This window comes from Ursus arctos, unplaced genomic scaffold (genome assembly GCF_023065955.2).
Source record: "Ursus arctos isolate Adak ecotype North America unplaced genomic scaffold, UrsArc2.0 scaffold_4, whole genome shotgun sequence".
NCBI classification, from domain to species: domain Eukaryota; kingdom Metazoa; phylum Chordata; class Mammalia; order Carnivora; family Ursidae; genus Ursus; species Ursus arctos.
The window spans coordinates 28,752,807-28,770,773 of record NW_026623056.1 but is presented as its reverse complement, the minus strand read 5'-3'; the positions used below and the strand labels follow the sequence as shown (position 1 = coordinate 28,770,773).

Genomic DNA, 17,967 nt, shown 5'->3' with positions numbered 1-17,967 from the left:
GCTAGCCCGTTAACAGTGGATCCTTAACAGAGAGAAAGACCCCTCCTCCCCTCCCATCTTCCCATCTGTGTGCTGTCACCTGAAAGCCATCCCGAGTTTCAGGATAATCAACCTCGAGCTCTGATCCTAGTTAAACAAATTTAAAAAACACATCTCTTCCTCCCAAAGAGGTGGCTGTTACTGTAGTATGACTAAGAAGTAGTCAACCAAGTGGAATGCGGGTCCCTGATCCTTTTAAGAGAATGATGGTCGATTCTAATTTGGTTAAAATTATGTATATATAAAAAGACTGAAGTCATACACAATAAGCTGGAGTAGTAACCCTGCTTGGTATGATTATAAAAGATTCTCTCTTTATATGTTTATTTTCCATCTTTTCCATGTATTACTTTTGCAATTAGAAAAAGATTCTCAAAATCAGAAGTACCTCTTGGAAACAGGTGTATTAAATCACTATAGATGAATTACAAGGCAAATAGCCCCCACCCCTCCTTCTTTCCAACAAGTGCATCCCTAACCATCCTTCCAGATACGACGAAGGGCTTTTCCAGAGACTGCCAGGTGCTCCCTGCAAGTCCCTTTGTCATCATTAGAATCCCGGTGTGCTTCCAAGCAGCAGCAGGAAGGGCAGTGTTAGTCCGCCCACGGTCTGAGAGCGCTTGCAGCCCGCCTCCAGCTCCTGCTCCATTATTTGTGTCCATGGAGGAGTGCTGGTGGTGACGGGGGCCAGGGGTGCCTGCGTGGACAAATGGCGAAGGAAAGGAACGAGAGAATCACATGCTGGGTCAGAATCTCAGAAGACAGGTCCCCAACAGCTAGTCCCAGGAGCCTCCAGCAGAGGGCAGCAGGGCACTGTGAGCAGCTGGGGGGCTTGTCACAGATGAAATCGTCCTAACTTCTGTCAGGTGGACCCCAGGAGCAAAGAATCCTTTAGGGTCTGTGGCTCAGGTCCTGCGTGCCCTTACAGAGCTGCCTGATAGAAAATAAGCCTTTGAACAAGTTAATGATTTGTCTCCAGGGAACCCACAATTAAACAGAAGAGAAACCCAGTTTCTTCCAAAACTGTATTTTTCTCAATTCAGTCTCAAAGCCACCATTTATCTCTTTTATATATTTGTTTACATTTGGCTTTATTACAATAAAGGTTTTAAGGCAGCTTCATCAAGTCATGAGATCTCTGTTTCATCCTAATTACACAGAACAAAGGAAACTCAGAATCCGTTTGTATTTGCCCCAGGTAAGAGGCCTTATTTATTGACGGGCACTTGTCTCTGTGTTTGCCAAAATGGAGGGAAATCCGTCCAAGGCTGAGGACAGAGAAGTTTGGAATGAAAGCCTAATAGCCTTGACGTGATGCCAAGAGCAGAAAAACTGATTAGTGAAAGAGATTTTACAGGAGTGAGCAGGTATTAGGAGGCCAGCACTCGGGCTGGGTGTAAAACTGGGCCTTGGGACCAGTTCGTCATTAGCTAACGTCCTGACCCCTGGGCAGGTGACTGCCCGTCTCACACTCTCCTCTCACATGGATGGAGGACAGGATCAGACAATTTGTCAGGTCCCTTCCGTCTCAGATAGGGGATCCTAAGGGTACTTCAGGGACCCGCAGGAAAAAACACTGAAATGGGTTTTGTGCTCTGGGCCTGGTTGGGAGTTGGGAGTTGATGGGGGAAGGCACTGGAAGGGAACTATTCTCCATGTGGAAAGAGACCGTGGGTGAAAGTCACATCTTGACCTTGCTTCATGTGCACATTCCATTTGCAGCCTCAGCACCGTGGAACAGGGCAGGCAATCCAGGGGGGTGGTTTCCACAGTTTCTAGCGTGGAGCTCTTTCTTTACACCAAACCTGGGAGGGTCCCAAGGCACAGGCTTCGCTCTCCCTTGAGCATCCCATGGAGCCCTGGTTGAAGAATCCCGGTCTGGAATAGTGGATTGGCTTGTGTTGGGTCCCCCGAGGAAGGACACAGCCTTTTCAAGCCCCACTGGGGCACCACTTAGGACCACTTCAGAGAGGAATACGTGCATCACAGAGAATGTCAGGCAAACACAAAATCTTTTTTGGTTTTAATCTTTACTTTCAATCCCAAACTTTTCCCCTTTCATTACAAAAGTACTAAATGAACACAGACAGGATTGGAAAACTGACATTTGCAACAATGTGCCTTCAGCAGGCATCTCGAAAATCCCACCACCAACACCCCTGTGCAAGGATAGATATCAGGCAGACAGTTCGCAGTAATCAGAACTATACCATAAATGCACGATCTTTTTATTTCATATAAAAATGATCAACACGAGAAATGCCAGAGCGTGTGTTGGTTTTGCACACTCTGATGCTCCCAAGAGCCTTCTCCTCTGGCCAGGCTGGAGGCTCAGCCCTCCTGGAAGGGAGAGGCGGCCTAGGCCCCCAGCCATGCCCGGAGATGTGCTGGATGTGGTGCGGAAAGCTGAGAGCGCCAAGGTCCCGGGCCTTTTCCTGGGCTTGGAAGGGTGGGTGGCTGCCTGGCGTGGCTGTGGTCCGGCAGCCAGGTGGCACACTGGCCGCCTTCGAGTGCAGGGAGTGAGCTCCTAGCCCAGGCTCACTGGAAGCTGTCTGTGCTTGTCCCTCTAGGGGGCCGTGATCCCGCTGAGCGGCTGTCGAAGGCGGATCAGTCTCTGATTTCTCATCAGCCCCCTCTGGCCCTCTGAGAAGGAGCTGTCAGTCCACGGTGCCATTGTAGGATTTGTTGAACTTGTTGAAGGTGAAATCCACGGTGTGCGTGGAGATGGGCTTTCTGTACAGAGGGTTGGAAGCCTACAGAACACAGAAGGCAAGAGGACGTGTGTGTCCATTCATCTGAACACACATACTCAGGGTTCGAGGCCCTTCCTCAGCCCGTCACCCTGAAAAGCGGCAGCCTGAGCACACAGGCGGTGACAGCCCTATGCTGCCGCTGACTGTCACGCCCTGGGAAAGACCCTCCCGGTCTCCGAGCTTCTGCTCTTTATCTCTGAAACGAGGGGCTGGACCAGATGATCTTGGAAGTCCCTTCCAACTTTAACAGAAACTAACTGGGAATTCAGGGGTGCTCACTGAGCTCAGTCCTCTGGCAAAACGCAGTCTGCCTGCGGAGACAAGACCCACACAAATGGATGCCGTAACGGACTCTAAGAACTTGAGGTCCTTTACTGAGTCTGCGGTCTCTCTAGGACCGTCCAGATTCTTCCTGCCAAGGCTGTGCCACGCGCCTCTGCCCTATGAGGGTCCTGAGCTGGGTCTGGTGTGGGGCTTTGCACAGGGCCCCCTGTGCTCCCGGGCCGTGCGTTCTCACCATCCAGAACTGGCCACGCACTGCCTGTCGGGTTTTGTTTCTTTGATTTGAATGCCAAAGATGTTAGCGGACCTTAAAGCTTGTAGACCTCAACTGGACCGTGAAGCTTGACTTTTTGTCTACTTCTAGCATCCCACTGGCTTACCATCTCATAGCGGGCCCTCGACCGCTCACTCTGGAACTTGGCAAACTCTCTCCGGTCATGGATGGTGACAAGCAGCTTCCAGATTGCTAGAAGCGCAATCCCAATCAGGAGGATACTGCCCACCACGGCCAGGAGAATGGTTGTGGCGTCAGGGGCAGTTCCACACTCTGGAAGGGACCAGGAGGCAGGGTGAGCGAAGCCACCAGGAGAGCATCCCGCACACGCCGCCCCACTCCCACCCCCGCCTCATGGCCTAGCTGGAGCGACAGGTGTGCCTCTCTAAAAATGCCTTCCCTCTCTTCTCTCTTAGGTCCCACAGTGCTTCTGGGTGACCTGCAGTTGCGGGGGGGGGGGGGGGAGTTTTCTCCAGTGCACACAAAGGGGGAGAGTCCAAGAGGGATGGCGCCTATTCCAGACCACAGAGCAAGTCCACCTGCGGCAACATGTAGACGAGACCCCTGGCGGCCGCCCCCCTCCCTCCCACATGCCGTGGGCACTGTGTGCTCAGCAGCATCTCCCCTCGCGTGAGTGCCCGGGCCCCAGCCTGGCCCAGTCTCCATTCTCCAGACTGGACCTGTCTCAGACTTCGTGTAAATGGTCTCAGGAGCAGACCAGGCAGGCAGGAGGTTCCATGAAGCCGCATCCACAAGGGCTGGGCTGGGGGCCAGCCAACATTTGTAAGCCCTTAGTGTGGCCCTCTGCAGCGAATGTGCTTATTTCCAAAGAACCGCAGAGACAGCACTTGAAAACAAAGCCTCATTCTTGCAGGCACGCATCCTGGGCTGGTAGCGCAGCATTTCCTCTGCCTCTGGCCCCAAGAAGGACATTATGTGGTCTGGCTCAATTTAGAAAAACAGTTTGCAATGCTGTAAATTGAAGGGAGCAACCCTTTTTCTCCTCACCCCTGCCCCCCTTCCAGAGAAGAATAAAAGGGGTCATACTAGAAACCCTAATTACTCCAAAATGAAAGGCCACTGGTCCCTGGTCCAAAGCAGGAGGCAGAATTATCCATGTTTGCAGGAAGGCTCGACCTCAGTGGCCCAGGAGCTGAGCGCAGCAGTGTAACCCAGCGCGTCTTGGACAGGGAAGTGCCGTGGCTGGGTGTGGACCCAGATGCTCCCTGAGGCAAGCGCTGGCCCCCCAGCCTCCACAGTCCACACCCGCCCTCCCTCTGCAGAAGCTGCAGCTGCTCACCGCCGTCAGCTACGCAGGTGAAGTATGTGCTGTGGCCTCTTCCCCGCCCCGGCCCCACCCCGCACTCCGGCTTCTCCGAGGTGAGACGCTCTAGCTCCCATGCCTCCAGACCGTGACCTCCAGAGCCCCACCCCACAGTGGGTCCCCAGGCCCATGCCCACCTTTCTGCCAAACTCTAGGAGCTGGGCAGGGGCGGCCTCAGACCCTGGTCTTCATGAGGAATTGTGATCCTCCTCTCTCTGCTGTTTGGAAAGGCAGTGAGGACAGAGGGCGACAAGCCCAGAGCAGGGAAAGGGGTCAGAAGCCAAGCTCCCCAGGGGAGCAGACAGAGCCAGCCTGGACCCACCTGGCTCCCTGAGGACCGTCAGGTTGGACTTCCCGCTGGGGAGCTCCACATAGGTGAACATCATGACACAGTCCTTGGCGGTTTTGTAGAAACAAAGCACAGCCTCCTGGTCATCTTTCACTGGAAGAACACCAAGCAGAAATGTCTGTTCCGAGCAACCCAGTGCGCTGATGGATGGGCAGGGAGCTGACCGCCTCAGTTAAGAAAGGGGGTGCAGAGAGGCATTAAGAGGAGGCTGGGCCTTTACAAGTGAGCTCCGGTTTCTCACATCAAGCATGCAGCCCCAGCATGGAGTCTGCATTGCTCCAGGGACATGAATCCCCTGAGGTGTGAGCAATCCCTGGGGAATGCAAGAGAGAGGCTCTTCCAACCTCCCAAGTGTTGGCCAGGAGTGATGGGAAGCAGAAGGAGGCACTGGCATTATGCTTGGGGGTGAGGCTGGTACGTGCAATTGCCCTGGGCGTTAAAGGGACACAGAAAGGAAAGAGCCATCCAATGCCCTGTGGGGCCTGGGCAAGAGCTCACGGTCGAGTCCACTTGGCTGAGAGCCCGCTGCGGTGGCCAAGCGTCAGCAGCCATGTGCTAGGATGTAAAACCACAATGACCAAGGGTGACGAGGACGTTTGGACAAGGGTGCCGCAGGGCAGAGCCGGAGGCCGGGGCAGGGCCTGGACACCACCTGCTGCACTCCTCCACAGTGAGCAGCCCCCGCCTGGCCCCACACTGCTGCTCCCCCGACACGAGGGAGTCACAGCCCCCTGTCCAGGCGTCACCTGCACTCCAAAGCTTCTTTGGGAAAGGGTTAGACTGAATTCTAGGAGGGAAAGGGAGTAAGGAAAGGGAAGGGGGAGGGGACATTTGGCAGCAATGGCCAGTTGGTCCTGAGCAACTGTGGCGGGCTGAGGTTACCGCGTAAAACGCCTTTCAGCTCTCGTTTTCGCAGCCCTATTGCTCAAAGGAGTTTTAACCTGGAACCAGACCAATTAGTGTGGTCATCAAATGTGAGCGCCTGGACTGTTCTCTCAGCCCCACCCGTAAGTCTGGTCTGGGTGCATGTAGTGTCTGTGCATGAAAAAAGCCCAGGAGAAGGAGGACAAGGATAAACAGTGAATCTGAGCAGACATCTCACGGAGGATTTTTCTGAGCAGAGGCTACGCGGGCCCGATGGAACTGCTCCAGAGCGGGTGCATCAGCTGGGGGCCCCAGGAAGGCAGCATCTTGTCCTTTTGGACTGTGTGTGCCTAGGCGGGGGCCACTGTCCCAGGTCAGTGGGCAGACCTTGCTGTGAGCCAGGCCTTACGTAGCAGGCAGAAGCAGTGGCAGGAAAATGGTGTGAACCTAGACTCCACGGGCTCCCCGCTGGCCCCTGGTCTAGCACAAGCCCCAGCATATAGTAGGTGCTCAGTGAGCAAGGGCTGGCTGAGTGCGTGACTCAATGTACTCAGGAGCCAGGATGTGGCCACAGTGGTCATTTAAAACCAGGGGGGCAGGAACAAGGAAGGCTACAGAGGAGGCGACTCGGGGCCAAGGCAGGAGGCTGGGGCCAGGAGCCCGCAGCAGCTGAGGTCAAGGGAGAGGGCAAGCCTGCCAGCAGAGGAGCCTCAGAGGCAGAACCCCTTTCATGGCACACAGTCGTGTCCCCTCCCCCCACCATTTTAGGTGCAATTCAGTCATTTTAGTATGTTTACAATGCTGTATAACAATTCTCACCATCTAATTCCAGAACATTTCTATCACCCCCGAAAGAAAGCCTTCCTGCGAGCAGTCTCAATCCCCTTCTCTCCCAGCCCCTGGCAGCCTCCAATCTACTTTCTGTCCCTGTGCTTTTGCCTATTTGGACATTTCACGTAAGTGGAATCATACACTACATGTCCTTTTCTGCCTGGCTTCTCACACATAGCAGAATACCTGGAAGATTCATCCCCATTGTGGCACATATCAGGACACCATGCCTTTTTCCCCTGTGTGGATGTACCACTGATGTTCCATCAGTTCATGGACATTTGGGTTCTTTTGAATTTTTGACTATTATGAATAATGCTGCTATGAACATTCACGCATAAGTTTTGGTTAACGTGTTTTCAGTCCTCTTGTGTATATACCCAGGAGTGATATTACTGAACTGTGTGGTAACTGTTTAATTTGGGGGGAGCGGCCAGACCATTCTCCAAAGTCGTGTACCATTTTACATTGCTGCCAGAATGTGTGAGGGTTCCAACACAGGGCCGCTTTGATTTGGTGTCATTACAGTGTTCCAGACCAATTCCGAAGCCAGCCATGTGCACACAAGGTTAAGGTATGTGATCTGCATCTCTTACCCTTAGAAACTCCTCAGCCGGACAGCAATGGGTGTGCTAGAAAAGGGACGGAGGCAGCCCAGCGATGGTAGAAAGCAGAGGTCTGTGCACCTCTGAGCCTCCTTGTGGGCTCCCACTCAGAAATGAACTCGTAGCCATTTGTCCAGAGGCAAAGGCACAGGGATGGATGGATGCAGTCAAACTGGAGCGGTTCGAATAAGAAGCAGCGTCAAACGAGAGCTGCTGTGCCGGAGACCAGAACAAGGCACGGGTGAGAGCTGCAGGAACAGATGCCTGCCGCCGCCGGGACAAGAGCCAGGGCGGCGCGCGGGCCCAGGTGCGATCCGGGCCCCACTCGAGCTCAGCCCCTTCTGACGCCTTTTGCAGCATCATGAGAGCTGCACCAGGCTGAGACCCAGTAGTCGTTCATCAAACGTGGTTTCCCTGTCTCCTGGGCACATAACTTGACTACATTTCCCAGTGACCCTTGCAGCTAATGAGGCCAGACAGCTGGGTTCTGGCCCATGAAATGCAGGTGGAAATCACAGGCACCACTTCCAGGCCTGGCCCACAGAAGCATCTCACGTGATCCCTCACTCTGTCTTCCCCCACGTGCTGATGAGTGGAGAGGATTCCAAGGACCCTGAGGAGAGTGGAACCTTCATAGAGAGAGGGTCTGCGTTCCGGAACGACCTCACAGAAGGCCTTGCCAACCGGAAATGTCTTCAGTTGGACTCTCAGTGAGTGACTTTTATCTTGTTGGGTCACTGAGGTCTGGGGTTTGTTTGTCACAGCAGCTAACACGACTTGTCCTAATACACCAGCCTTTCAGAGAGCCTGAGAGATGTGGCTAGGGACGGGCTGGACTCCAGGGATGGCTCAAAAAGTTACGAACAAGGAGGCTGTACACCGCAGAGAGCCTGGAACTTACGCCTTAGCACAGGCACCGCAAGTCCTCTTAGGGAGCCACCAGTAGAGCTCAGGATCCTGACGCTGCCGTTCCTAACCCAACGCTAGACCCGCCCTGCTCCCCGCCAGGCGGCCCTGCCGATGAATCATCCCCACGAGGGAGGAAGCCTTGAGGTGTCTGCCAAGATACAGAAGGGGATGGTTGCCCAGCGCCACTGGGGCACACTCACCGATGGTGTCCACCCATGTGATCACCTCATCCTTGCACACGTTGTGGCAGGTCTGGTTCTCAGCCGGGCCCCCCGAGTGAAGCAGCAAGCACTCAACGCAGTCTCTTTGGAGAAGAGGTGATAAATGCGGGTGTTAGATGCAGTGCCGTAGTTCTCCGCCAGGAGCCGGGCACCAGTGGTGCGTGGCCCACCCTCCTGCCAGGCCTGGGCCCCTGAAGGCTCTAACTTCATCCTATCTTCACATTTTTGGCCTCAGTCAATGTTTCTGCTGGCCTCTGACTGCTGTTATACAGGAAGCCGGAGGGTCCTTGGAGGAACATATGTGACTTTAGAGACATGTCTGGTCTACATGTCAAGTTGCAGGCTGGAGAACTTTCAATTTTAGATACCAGAAGCCAAACCCATCTGCACTCTGCTGCTTCAGATGCTAGTGAGGAGTCTGCAGCGGGAAACTTCAAGTGATTAAAAAATGGTGTTCTGTGCCTTGCAGAGGGGTCCTCACACCCCCTCGGCCAGTGCCTGATGCCCCCACGTTGCCCCAATTCCCAGGATTGCACCAGGAGATCACTGCTAGGGCAGGGCCTTCAACATTAGACTCTCCAGGGGACTTTTCAGAAAATACTGTTTCTAGGGCTTGACTACACCCATGAGACCCACATCTTTGAGGCACAGCCTGGGCTCCTGGGTTTGGCTTCACAGTGAGGGCGGTGAACCACTGTCTAGGAGACCCTCGGGCACTAGCCCCTTCTCCCTCCCAGACGGAGTCTGCCTGTGAGTTGGGCTACACCCTGTGAGTTGGTCTACACTAGACTCTGGTAGAGGCCACAGGATGACAGCCTCCTCCCAGGAAACCTACACTTCAACAGGGGCCTTCTGGAGAAATCAGGTTAGGAGCCAAAGAGACACTTTGAGCCTCTCTCCTCTCACCTCAGGTACCACAGTTTAAATCAGATGTTGTCATTCCGTGAAAATGCTTAACAAAGATGCTCAGTTAAGGACCCGAACTTGTACCTGCCACTGTCAACCCCGATCCAGGTACCCCCGTCTATCTCTGGCTTACATCAGGAAGAAGGTGACTCCTGAGGAGGTGGGGCCAGACAAGTGAAGCTTTGACAAAGGGTCAGTAAAGCCTGCAGTGGTGGAGAGGGGCCCCGACCCCTTTGGGGGATGGTTGGACGGGGAAGCACAAACGGAACCCCAGGGAGGAGCAGGTTGGAGCAAAACAACCAGCTGACGGTAAATTCTCAGGGACTTGGCGGGGAACCCATTGTTCCCGGTGGCCTGCAAGGAAGGTGAGCTCTCTGGAAACAGGGGCTTCCTCAGGATCCGGGGTGAGGGCCCAAGAGCCTAGTGTGCAGAGCACAGGCGGTGACCCCACAGAGCCGCTGCAATCCCGGGGATACACCACCCCGCTCACCCCACAGGCCCGTGGGGACCAACGAGGCTGTGTGTCTGGAAAGCTCTCTGGCAAAAATATAGAGGGCTGTACGACCACAGTGCACAGCCTTCATTATCATCATCTGCTGTTTTAACTCCTTGAGACTGAGGCCCGTTACCACACTACCAGGGGAGCAACTGTGGAGGGAGCACGGGAACAGGAAGCAAGCCAGAAAGTACTTCCTAAGGACCCCCTTCGTGTATAGGGAGGTGCTGGGGCTCGGGAGAAGTGGCGGCTGGTCCGGTGCTCAGGTGCCCTGCCTCTCAGTAACCCCCTCCCAAGTCCTCACTCCCCCTTCTGAACACTAAGGAAGAAAGAGGGTAAGTCTTAAGAATTCAGCTACCCCAGAACTGGCCATAAAATCCCACTTTCCTGGGAAAGACTTCATGGAAACAGTCTGGAGTTACAAACAAGTTGGTAATGTTTGCATTCCCCCTGAGGCCGGAGTCTCAGAGGGCATGCCACTGAGACTGGGCTGGGGGCCAGGAAGGGGCGGTTTAGCTCGGGCCCTTCCTCCGGCCTCCTGGATGAACACACTGCCAGTGGCCCCCCCAGCCGACCTTCTGTCTCAGCGAGGATTCCCCGAGCCTTCTAGCTGCAACCCTGCTTGTCATTAAACCACATGAAACCACGGGGCCACTTCCAGGAAACACTCCCTAATTATCCATGTGGACATATCAGTCTAACTCGTATGCTCCACACACGGAGCTGAAACTTGTGATATACTGTAGTCATGTGTTAAAATAAGTCTGGCCTTTTAAACAAACAAGTTGCTGAGAGAGACTTTACTCAGAGAGCCTGTTAATTGAAATCAGCTGAGGCTGAGTGTGACCTCACCCAAGGTGAAGGGTATGTTTGGTTAGTGCTAGAAAGTGGAGATTGGCTGTTCTGAAACCCCAGGGGGAAAAAAGACATAAGACATTCAGAACCTGGTGGTTCTTGGCAAAACAGCAAATAGAAAAACAGCCTGCTATAAGTCACTATCAAAGGGAATTTGTTTAAAACAACAGTTGCAACTGGGCAGTGAAAGAGACAGAGGGTCAGTTTGGTCCAGAGATAAAGAAGAAGGCATAGTGGTCTCCTTACAGCAACTCCTTGCTCTCCTTGTTTCTTTGGTATTGCTTAATGGGTAAGAAATTATCAAGTGCTATGTTTTCTATGTCTGAAACATTTGCAGCTAGGGTTGTGTCATTTTGACTAAAGCGAAGGTTGTCAGGCCTTTTAATTGACCTATGCCGAACCTACGTTGCCTTGTGGCCCCAGAGGAAAGGAGGAAATGGGCTTTATCTACTTTTATTGACTCCATGTGTATTGTCCTCGGTAGCCCCCCCCTTCACCTCGTGTGCCCCAAGGACAAGGAGCACATACCTAAAAGAGTTCGAGCTGGGGGAGGGCCCCTCCTGCCGCCATCAAATGTGGGTAATGGCTGTGACTCCATGCTCAGATGGCCATGGCTATTTGGGCTGCAGACCCAGGATCCTACCGTTCTCCCCTGGGACGTTTCTATTTGGATTTGTGTTATTTCTCCACTCTTAGCAGGTCTAAAGTGGATCTGTTTTTCTTCTCCCTTACTCTCCCTTACACAAAATAAAATCTGGCCCTATCTATCTTGTCTCTCAATCTGCAGCCAGCTTTCAATTACCCACGCCTGGATTATTTGAGGCAAACGTCCAAGCAGGGGTTCTGCCACCCAGAACATTTCTGAGCAAGGACTGACCAGCAGCCACAGCAGGCTCACAGACCGTGAACTCCTTTCATTATCAGCCTGAGCCAGACATTTGGAGGGGAAATCTGCCAAAAGAAAATTGCACAGTTGCATTCCCCAGCCAAAGAGAGACGATGTCTGTATTATTATTTGTTTCTGATTATCTGTGCCCATTTCCCTCACTCGAGGCCCCTTACATTGGATGATGCTGACACAGCTGTTTCTCTAGCAAAATTCAAGAGAAACGGTCACTCTTGCCTTCCTGATGGCATAGCTCCTTGACCCCTTTAATTCCTGCACATTCACACTCTGGCAGAGGGTGAAGGGCAGAGCCGTGGGGAGGTCAGCCTGGGGAACGTGACCCTGTGGCCGAGGCAGCGGAGGCCTGGTGCCCATTGTCCAGACAATTTCTGCATTCAGCAGCAGTGTTCCATTCTCTCTATAAATGGAGCAGAAAATTCACAACCCATTGTGGTTTGTTTCTGGCAGGCCTTATCTAGGTCGGATGCCCTCCTATCCAATCTACCTTCTGATTATGTTTTGTTCAAAGCTGCATTTGCCATACGGGCGTCCTGTGAAAAGTTATTTGGGAAATGTTAATGTTGGGGAGGGGCTCCAACTCATTGGAAAAACAGATGCATGCTAAATCCCCTTTTGAAAAACTCAATAGCACTCGAAAGGCTCTGAGAAGCCACTATTTTGGTACCAAAACCAGTTTAATTTAAGTCAGTAATCTGGTAACTTCTAAATTTGGGAATAGAATAGCAGTCTTGTTTTTTTGTTCTGTTTTTATTTTCTTACAAAATCCCCATGGAACCAGCTTTTCAAAAATACTATTTTAATATATCGTGTAGTTAACACTGAGTTACTGTTGTAAGAGTCTCGCTCCCCAGCAAGACCAGGCACCTGGGACTGGAGGAAGAGGCTGGCCAGCCCCAGGGCCTGATGGGCTGGAAGATGGGCCTGGTCTGGGGTGAGAGTGGGAGTGAGGGTGCCATTACCTCTTGGTGCTGCAAGCGTCTGGGCAGGTCGGGCACTTCTCACACATGTCTCCAAAGGCTCCCGGCTCCGTGCACTGGCACTGCCCACACACACAGTGCCCACGGTCGCTGCAGACCTGGCCATCTTTGGCCAAGCACGTGCTGATGTCTGTTGAGCAGTTACAGTTGTCCCCAATGTAACCTGCGTGGCACTTGCATTCTCCACAGTGACACTCACCGTGGCCTAAAGGGACACACATAGCACATCAGCGCCTGCCTGCACAGACACATAACCCACCCCCCAGCTCCTGCCATGGGCCAGGCCCTGGGCAGCCCACAGAACAGGACATGGACAGTGCCCTCCAGCGCTGTTTGGGCATATGGAAAGGGCCTAGTGCCCACAGGCTTTGGCAGCCGGGGGCCGGGCGGCTTGTTCGGCCTAGCTGGTGTGGGGCAGTACTCCACGTGCGTTCAGAATTTGGCCAAGGGATGCCACAGGACCAGGACCCCAGGGAGCTTCTTCCTGTCTCAGCTGTCATGTGAAGACAGGCCACCAAATATATCCACATCCTAATCCCCAGAACCTGTGCATGTCACCTCCTACGGCAAAAGAGACTGCAGATGTGACTGTGTAGGATTCTGAGATGACAGCATCTCCTGGACTCTCCAGGTGGCCCCAATGCCATCACAAGGGTCCAAAGAAGACGAAGACAAAGGGAGATCTGACCACAGAAGGCAGTGGCAATGGGACAACAGATGCAAGACTAGCTGCTGCCTTTGAAGATGGAGGAAGAGGCCCGAGAGCCAAGGAATGTGAGGCATGCAAATCTAGAAGCTGGAGAAGGCAAGGAAACGGATCCTCCCTGGAGCCCGGGAGGGAGTATGGCCCTGCCAACACCATGACTTCAGCCCAGTGGAAGCGATTTCAGACTCCGACCTCCAGAATTCAAGAGAACAAATCTGTGTTGTTAAAGGCCACTCGCTCTGTGGTAATTTGTTACAGGCACAGTGTGCAGCGACGCTGAATTCTCGCTCTGGCCCCAGACCCGGAGCCCAGAGACGGAGGATTCAGGAGCCAGGGCCGAGGGTAGCAGAGGCTACCTGAACAGGACTGGCTGGATATCCATCAGGCTTCACAGCACAACCATGAATAGTTCCTACAACCATGCCACGCGGCAGCGACCCTTAGCATCCTCCTTCCACAGCTGATGCAGCCAAGACACGGAGACGAGGCGGCCTATTGAACGTCATGAGCCAGCGGCTGTGGAGCCAGGACTCGCACCAGGGAGTCTGACTTCCAGCATCCACTGCCTCTCGGGAGGAAAGAGAGCAGAGCAGGCCCGAACCAAGACGACAACCAGCTGAGGGGTGCCCTGCTTTCCTTTGCAGGAGGGACCCTTTCCCCAGCCTGCAAGGGGGAAGGGCCGGGCATCCCCTGAAGTTCTACAGGTGCCAAGGGCAGAGGCTCACTCAGTTCAGAGGACAAGCATGTGTGAGTGTGAATGAGTGAATGTGTCACTGGGTGAAAAGCACGGAGTGCACCACTTTCAAGGGGCCCAAGGGCTTGACCACAGATTCTTGATCCTCTGCACTGAGAGAGGCAGAAAGCAGTGCTATACATGGCACTCGACTTTACAAAATCTCCCTGATGCTATTACTGCAGCATGTTTTCCTTCCTGGCGCTATTTTGCTAAGGCTAAGATTAAAAGGACCAAGAATTTGCATGACTGAGCACCCACTTCCATACTAGCAGGACGTGGAGCGGGGGCAGCGACTGACATCCCACGGGTGGAGGCCTTGCATTTTACCCCCACACCCGAGCCCGTTATCCCGGTAGTTGGATCCCAGCACTTTCTGCAAGATCACCAATGAGTGTGACCCACAATTTAGGTTAGGACCTAGTTCCAAAGAGCTTCTTCAGCTGCCACTTACTTCCTGCCCCCTCCTGCTCTGTCAGCTCCATAGTGCATAGAATCTGCAGGCAGGAGGGAGGCCATCTGGAGAGACCGAGTCTCCCAACCTTCCTGGGCCAGACAGCCTCTCCGCTTGCACCGGGCTCAGAGCCACAGCAGAATCCGAGCACCCTCCCACTTCCCAGGCAGTGCCGAGGCATATGGCAGCCCTCTGGGAAGGTGAGAAAAGCCAGGTCCAGGTCAGCAGGAGGCTCTGAGTGCCGCTGAACTGCCTAGAAGCTGGCGTGTGGAGGGGAGACCCAGGAGGGAGCAGCACCCCGTTCCAGGGTTATGCTGGATGGGGGCGGGGGGGGGGGGCAGGGGGCCGGAGGCGGCTGGTGCGCACAGCTCATGCATGAGGGAGGCTGCACACCCCTCCTGTCACCCAGGCAACGGACAGCTCGGTTCTGAGCCTTGGCAGGCAGGAAACCATCCCCCACAGGAAGTCTTCCCGAATGAAATGGATCCAATCTGCACAACGCCTTCGCTCTCCAGCCTAGGGGTCACACTGGTCAAGAGCCTGTTTTCAATTAAAAATGGGTCACTGTTGGGGGTAATTCCCCCCCACACACAATTTTATGATGAACATTTCTAAACCAGCAGCCAAGTTGAGAGGATTGTACAGTGAACGTCCATGTACTTGCCACTGACATTCCACCATCAGCGCATTACCTGCTGCTTTATCCCATATCCACCCCTTCCTTTGTCTACCCATCAGTAGAGCTTCCCACATGCCTTTCAAAGTGAGCTGCAGAGAAGACTGTGCTTCTGGGGTAGGTTTCTAATATAGCTCTGGCACTCTCCAGTGGCTTGTACAAGACACCTTCCCATAAAGCAAACACAAACAGTGAAAGGCATAGTCAGTGCTGTATTTACAAGCAGCAAGGTGTACCCAGGCCAGGAGGACTGCTTTGCTTCAGAAGGTAAGGGCTGTTTCCCTCCTCGCTCTAATCATGTGTGGCGGCAAGACAACATTAGCTAAATACGACCTGACATTGTATTCCAAAGTGCCAACATCTTGGAGAAGAGGTAGGATGTTATTTTACTGAAGAGCTGGGATTCAGGTGAAGTGTGTGTGCTGAAGGGAGGTGACTGGGCGTGGAGGTGACAGGATGTGCTTGCTGAGAAGGTCGGTACAGGCGCCTGCTGCTCTGTACTCTCCACAAGCTCAGCCATAGCCTGGCTGTGCTGGGTACGTCTGCTACTGTGCAGGCCCAAGAGCTCCCAAGCACAGCCAGAGGTCAGTGAAGTCAGGGCTAGGTCCAGACCTAGGGCTCAAGCAGGGAAAGTTAGGGGTCAAAGGCAGGAGAGCAACAGGACTCACCACCAGAGAGGCTTTCTCCAGAAACCCTCCCACAACACCTGAGCAGCAAGGATATGACAAGAAACAGTGTGCAAGCCCCCTATAACGTGGACAGTGCATGAACAGCCCCAGCCCCCTCCAGTGGGGTGAGCAAGCAACTGGGGAGCTGCTGAGGGGCCGTGGGACAACAGAAAATCCTTATCCATGTGGCTTTTGGCTTCAAATAGTTGACGACTCCAAAGTCAACTCCCAACAAGCCAAACGAGGGAAGCAGCTGCGGGATCCTGGCCTGGCGTCATGGCTGAAACCTCGTGAATGCTTGTGTTCAGTGGCTCGCTGGCTCTCCTGCTCCCCCCAGTTCAGATTGTGAAGCAGTTCTTTGACTCTCGAAGACGGCCTGAAGCAGCTACGGCAGAGACGTGGCACGGGCTGCCATGTCCTTCTTCCCACCTATGGCAGACCACTCCGTCTGACCACAGAAGCCTTGGCTTGGCCTCAAAATCCTCAACACGATACTCCAAGCAGGTTCTACCAACTGTGGGGAGCCAGCACATGAGATACAACCACCAGCCATCATGGTTTAAAGCTTCCAAGTCTCCTTTAAAAAGTGTGACCCATTGAGGTCTTCAAAACCTAGGTCAGTCTGGTTATACTTGATACTAATCCAAATGTCTCAGATCCTGCAGTTGGGCCTCAACCCGCCTCTCCCTCATCCTGCATGCATGGAGATTCCCCATATCTTCTGGTCAGCCCTTAGCCTCTCCTAATGCCCTAGTAGGAAAGGAACATGTTATTAAAATAACAAGGATCATTTGGCCCCGTCCCAAGGATCAATAACCTACCAATTACCAGTAAAACTAAATGGGGGACTGGGGACTTGATCCTGACTAACAACACCCAGAGGGCCTAAGCAAGGACTGTTCAGCAAAACACAGCTCATTTATAATGCTACCCCAATGCCTTGGCAGAGTGAGTTGAATTTAATGATGCCCGTTTAATACTGTGCAGACATAAAAATATTTTCATTGCACATAGGTAGGGATATTGAAGGGCATGTGAAAGCACTTTGTAAGCTGCGGCTCACTCCACGTGCAAGTTATTATTAGTACTACCTTTGTTAGAATGATTGATAGCTAAATGGACAGGAAGTTGTAAATGTGTCTATTTATACAGAATTTCAGCTCTACAGAATTCAACAGCTTTCCATCAGCACAACAGTGCTTGTGTGGGCTGTGGGCCAAGACATGGCCCCTTCCCTCCCTTTATAAAATAGAATCCCGACTATTTAGAGGAAGGGGCGCCCTCGAAGCAGGCTGGGAAGTTGCTGCTAGAGAGGAGAGAGGAGCTCCAGTGGCCTGGAAGCCAAAAGAGAGAAGGCCCGGCAAGGACAAGAAGAGATCAAGAAGGGCAAATCCTAGGTGGCTGCCAGGTTTCTGTCCAGAGGGTTGAGGGCAGAACCAGGGAGAAGAGAGGTGACTGCAATCACACAGCTCCCACAAGCGATCTGGTTGTGTAGGGTAAGGAAGAGACGGGGAAGAAGGCAGACAGGATATTCCGAAGATGGGATCAATTTGTACACTCTTCTGATTGAAGACAAAGATTCAGATGAGAGAAGGTTTTGGGGGAAACAGGGATTGAAGGAAGGGCAACCTCTAAAGAGAAGAGATCACAGCAGAGAAAGATGCAGGGAGAAAAGGAGGCAAGCTGATGGGGGAGGGCTGTGGCCAGGGTGCTATGCTCAAGATCCCAGCTCCAAGGTTCCAGCTCCAGCCGTGTTGAGAGAGGCAAAGGGGTTGCATGGAGCCAAGTTCAAGTCTGTCCTCCACCATTCACTACGTCACCTCGGGCAAGTCCCTAAACCTGTCTGAAGATCCATTTCCTCATCTGTCAATAAGGACAATGCCTTCCTCATGGAAGTGTTGCCAAGAAATATGGTGCTATTGCAGGTAAAGCCCTAACTTGGTATCTGGTACATGGGGGGTGCCCAGGAAATGGGCTGGAATTGCTGCGAACTGCCACTGGAGCTGAGCAAGCAAGGCACATGGACACCAATGCATTGGACAACGTCACGGGGAGATGCAGGAATGGGAGGGTTTGGGGAAAGGGACGAGCATGAGGCAGCTACCAAGGTCTTCAGGGAATGTAGGAATGGCCAGGAT

General features: G+C 53.2%; 1 protein-coding gene across 3 annotated transcripts in view; it reads right to left on the bottom strand.

Moving 5' to 3' along the window:
- Positions 1 to 2,251: 2,251 nt before the first annotated feature.
- ITGB5 (integrin subunit beta 5) overlaps positions 2,252 to 17,967 on the bottom strand; it is a 118,861-nt gene continuing 103,145 nt past the window's right edge. The window contains exons 11-15 of one of the 3 annotated variants that reach the window (XM_026495260.4): positions 12,575 to 12,797; positions 8,431 to 8,534; positions 4,995 to 5,114; positions 3,455 to 3,621; positions 2,252 to 2,792 (exon numbers count right to left, since the gene is read on the bottom strand). In XM_026495260.4, the coding sequence (XP_026351045.3) occupies positions 2,697 to 2,792; positions 3,455 to 3,621; positions 4,995 to 5,114; positions 8,431 to 8,534; positions 12,575 to 12,797 (710 nt within the window). In that variant the 3' untranslated portion in view covers positions 2,252 to 2,696. The remainder of the gene's footprint in view (positions 2,793 to 3,454; positions 3,622 to 4,994; positions 5,115 to 8,430; positions 8,535 to 12,574; positions 12,798 to 17,967) is intronic. The other 2 variants (XM_057306494.1, XM_057306495.1) reach the window with 2 other exon arrangements.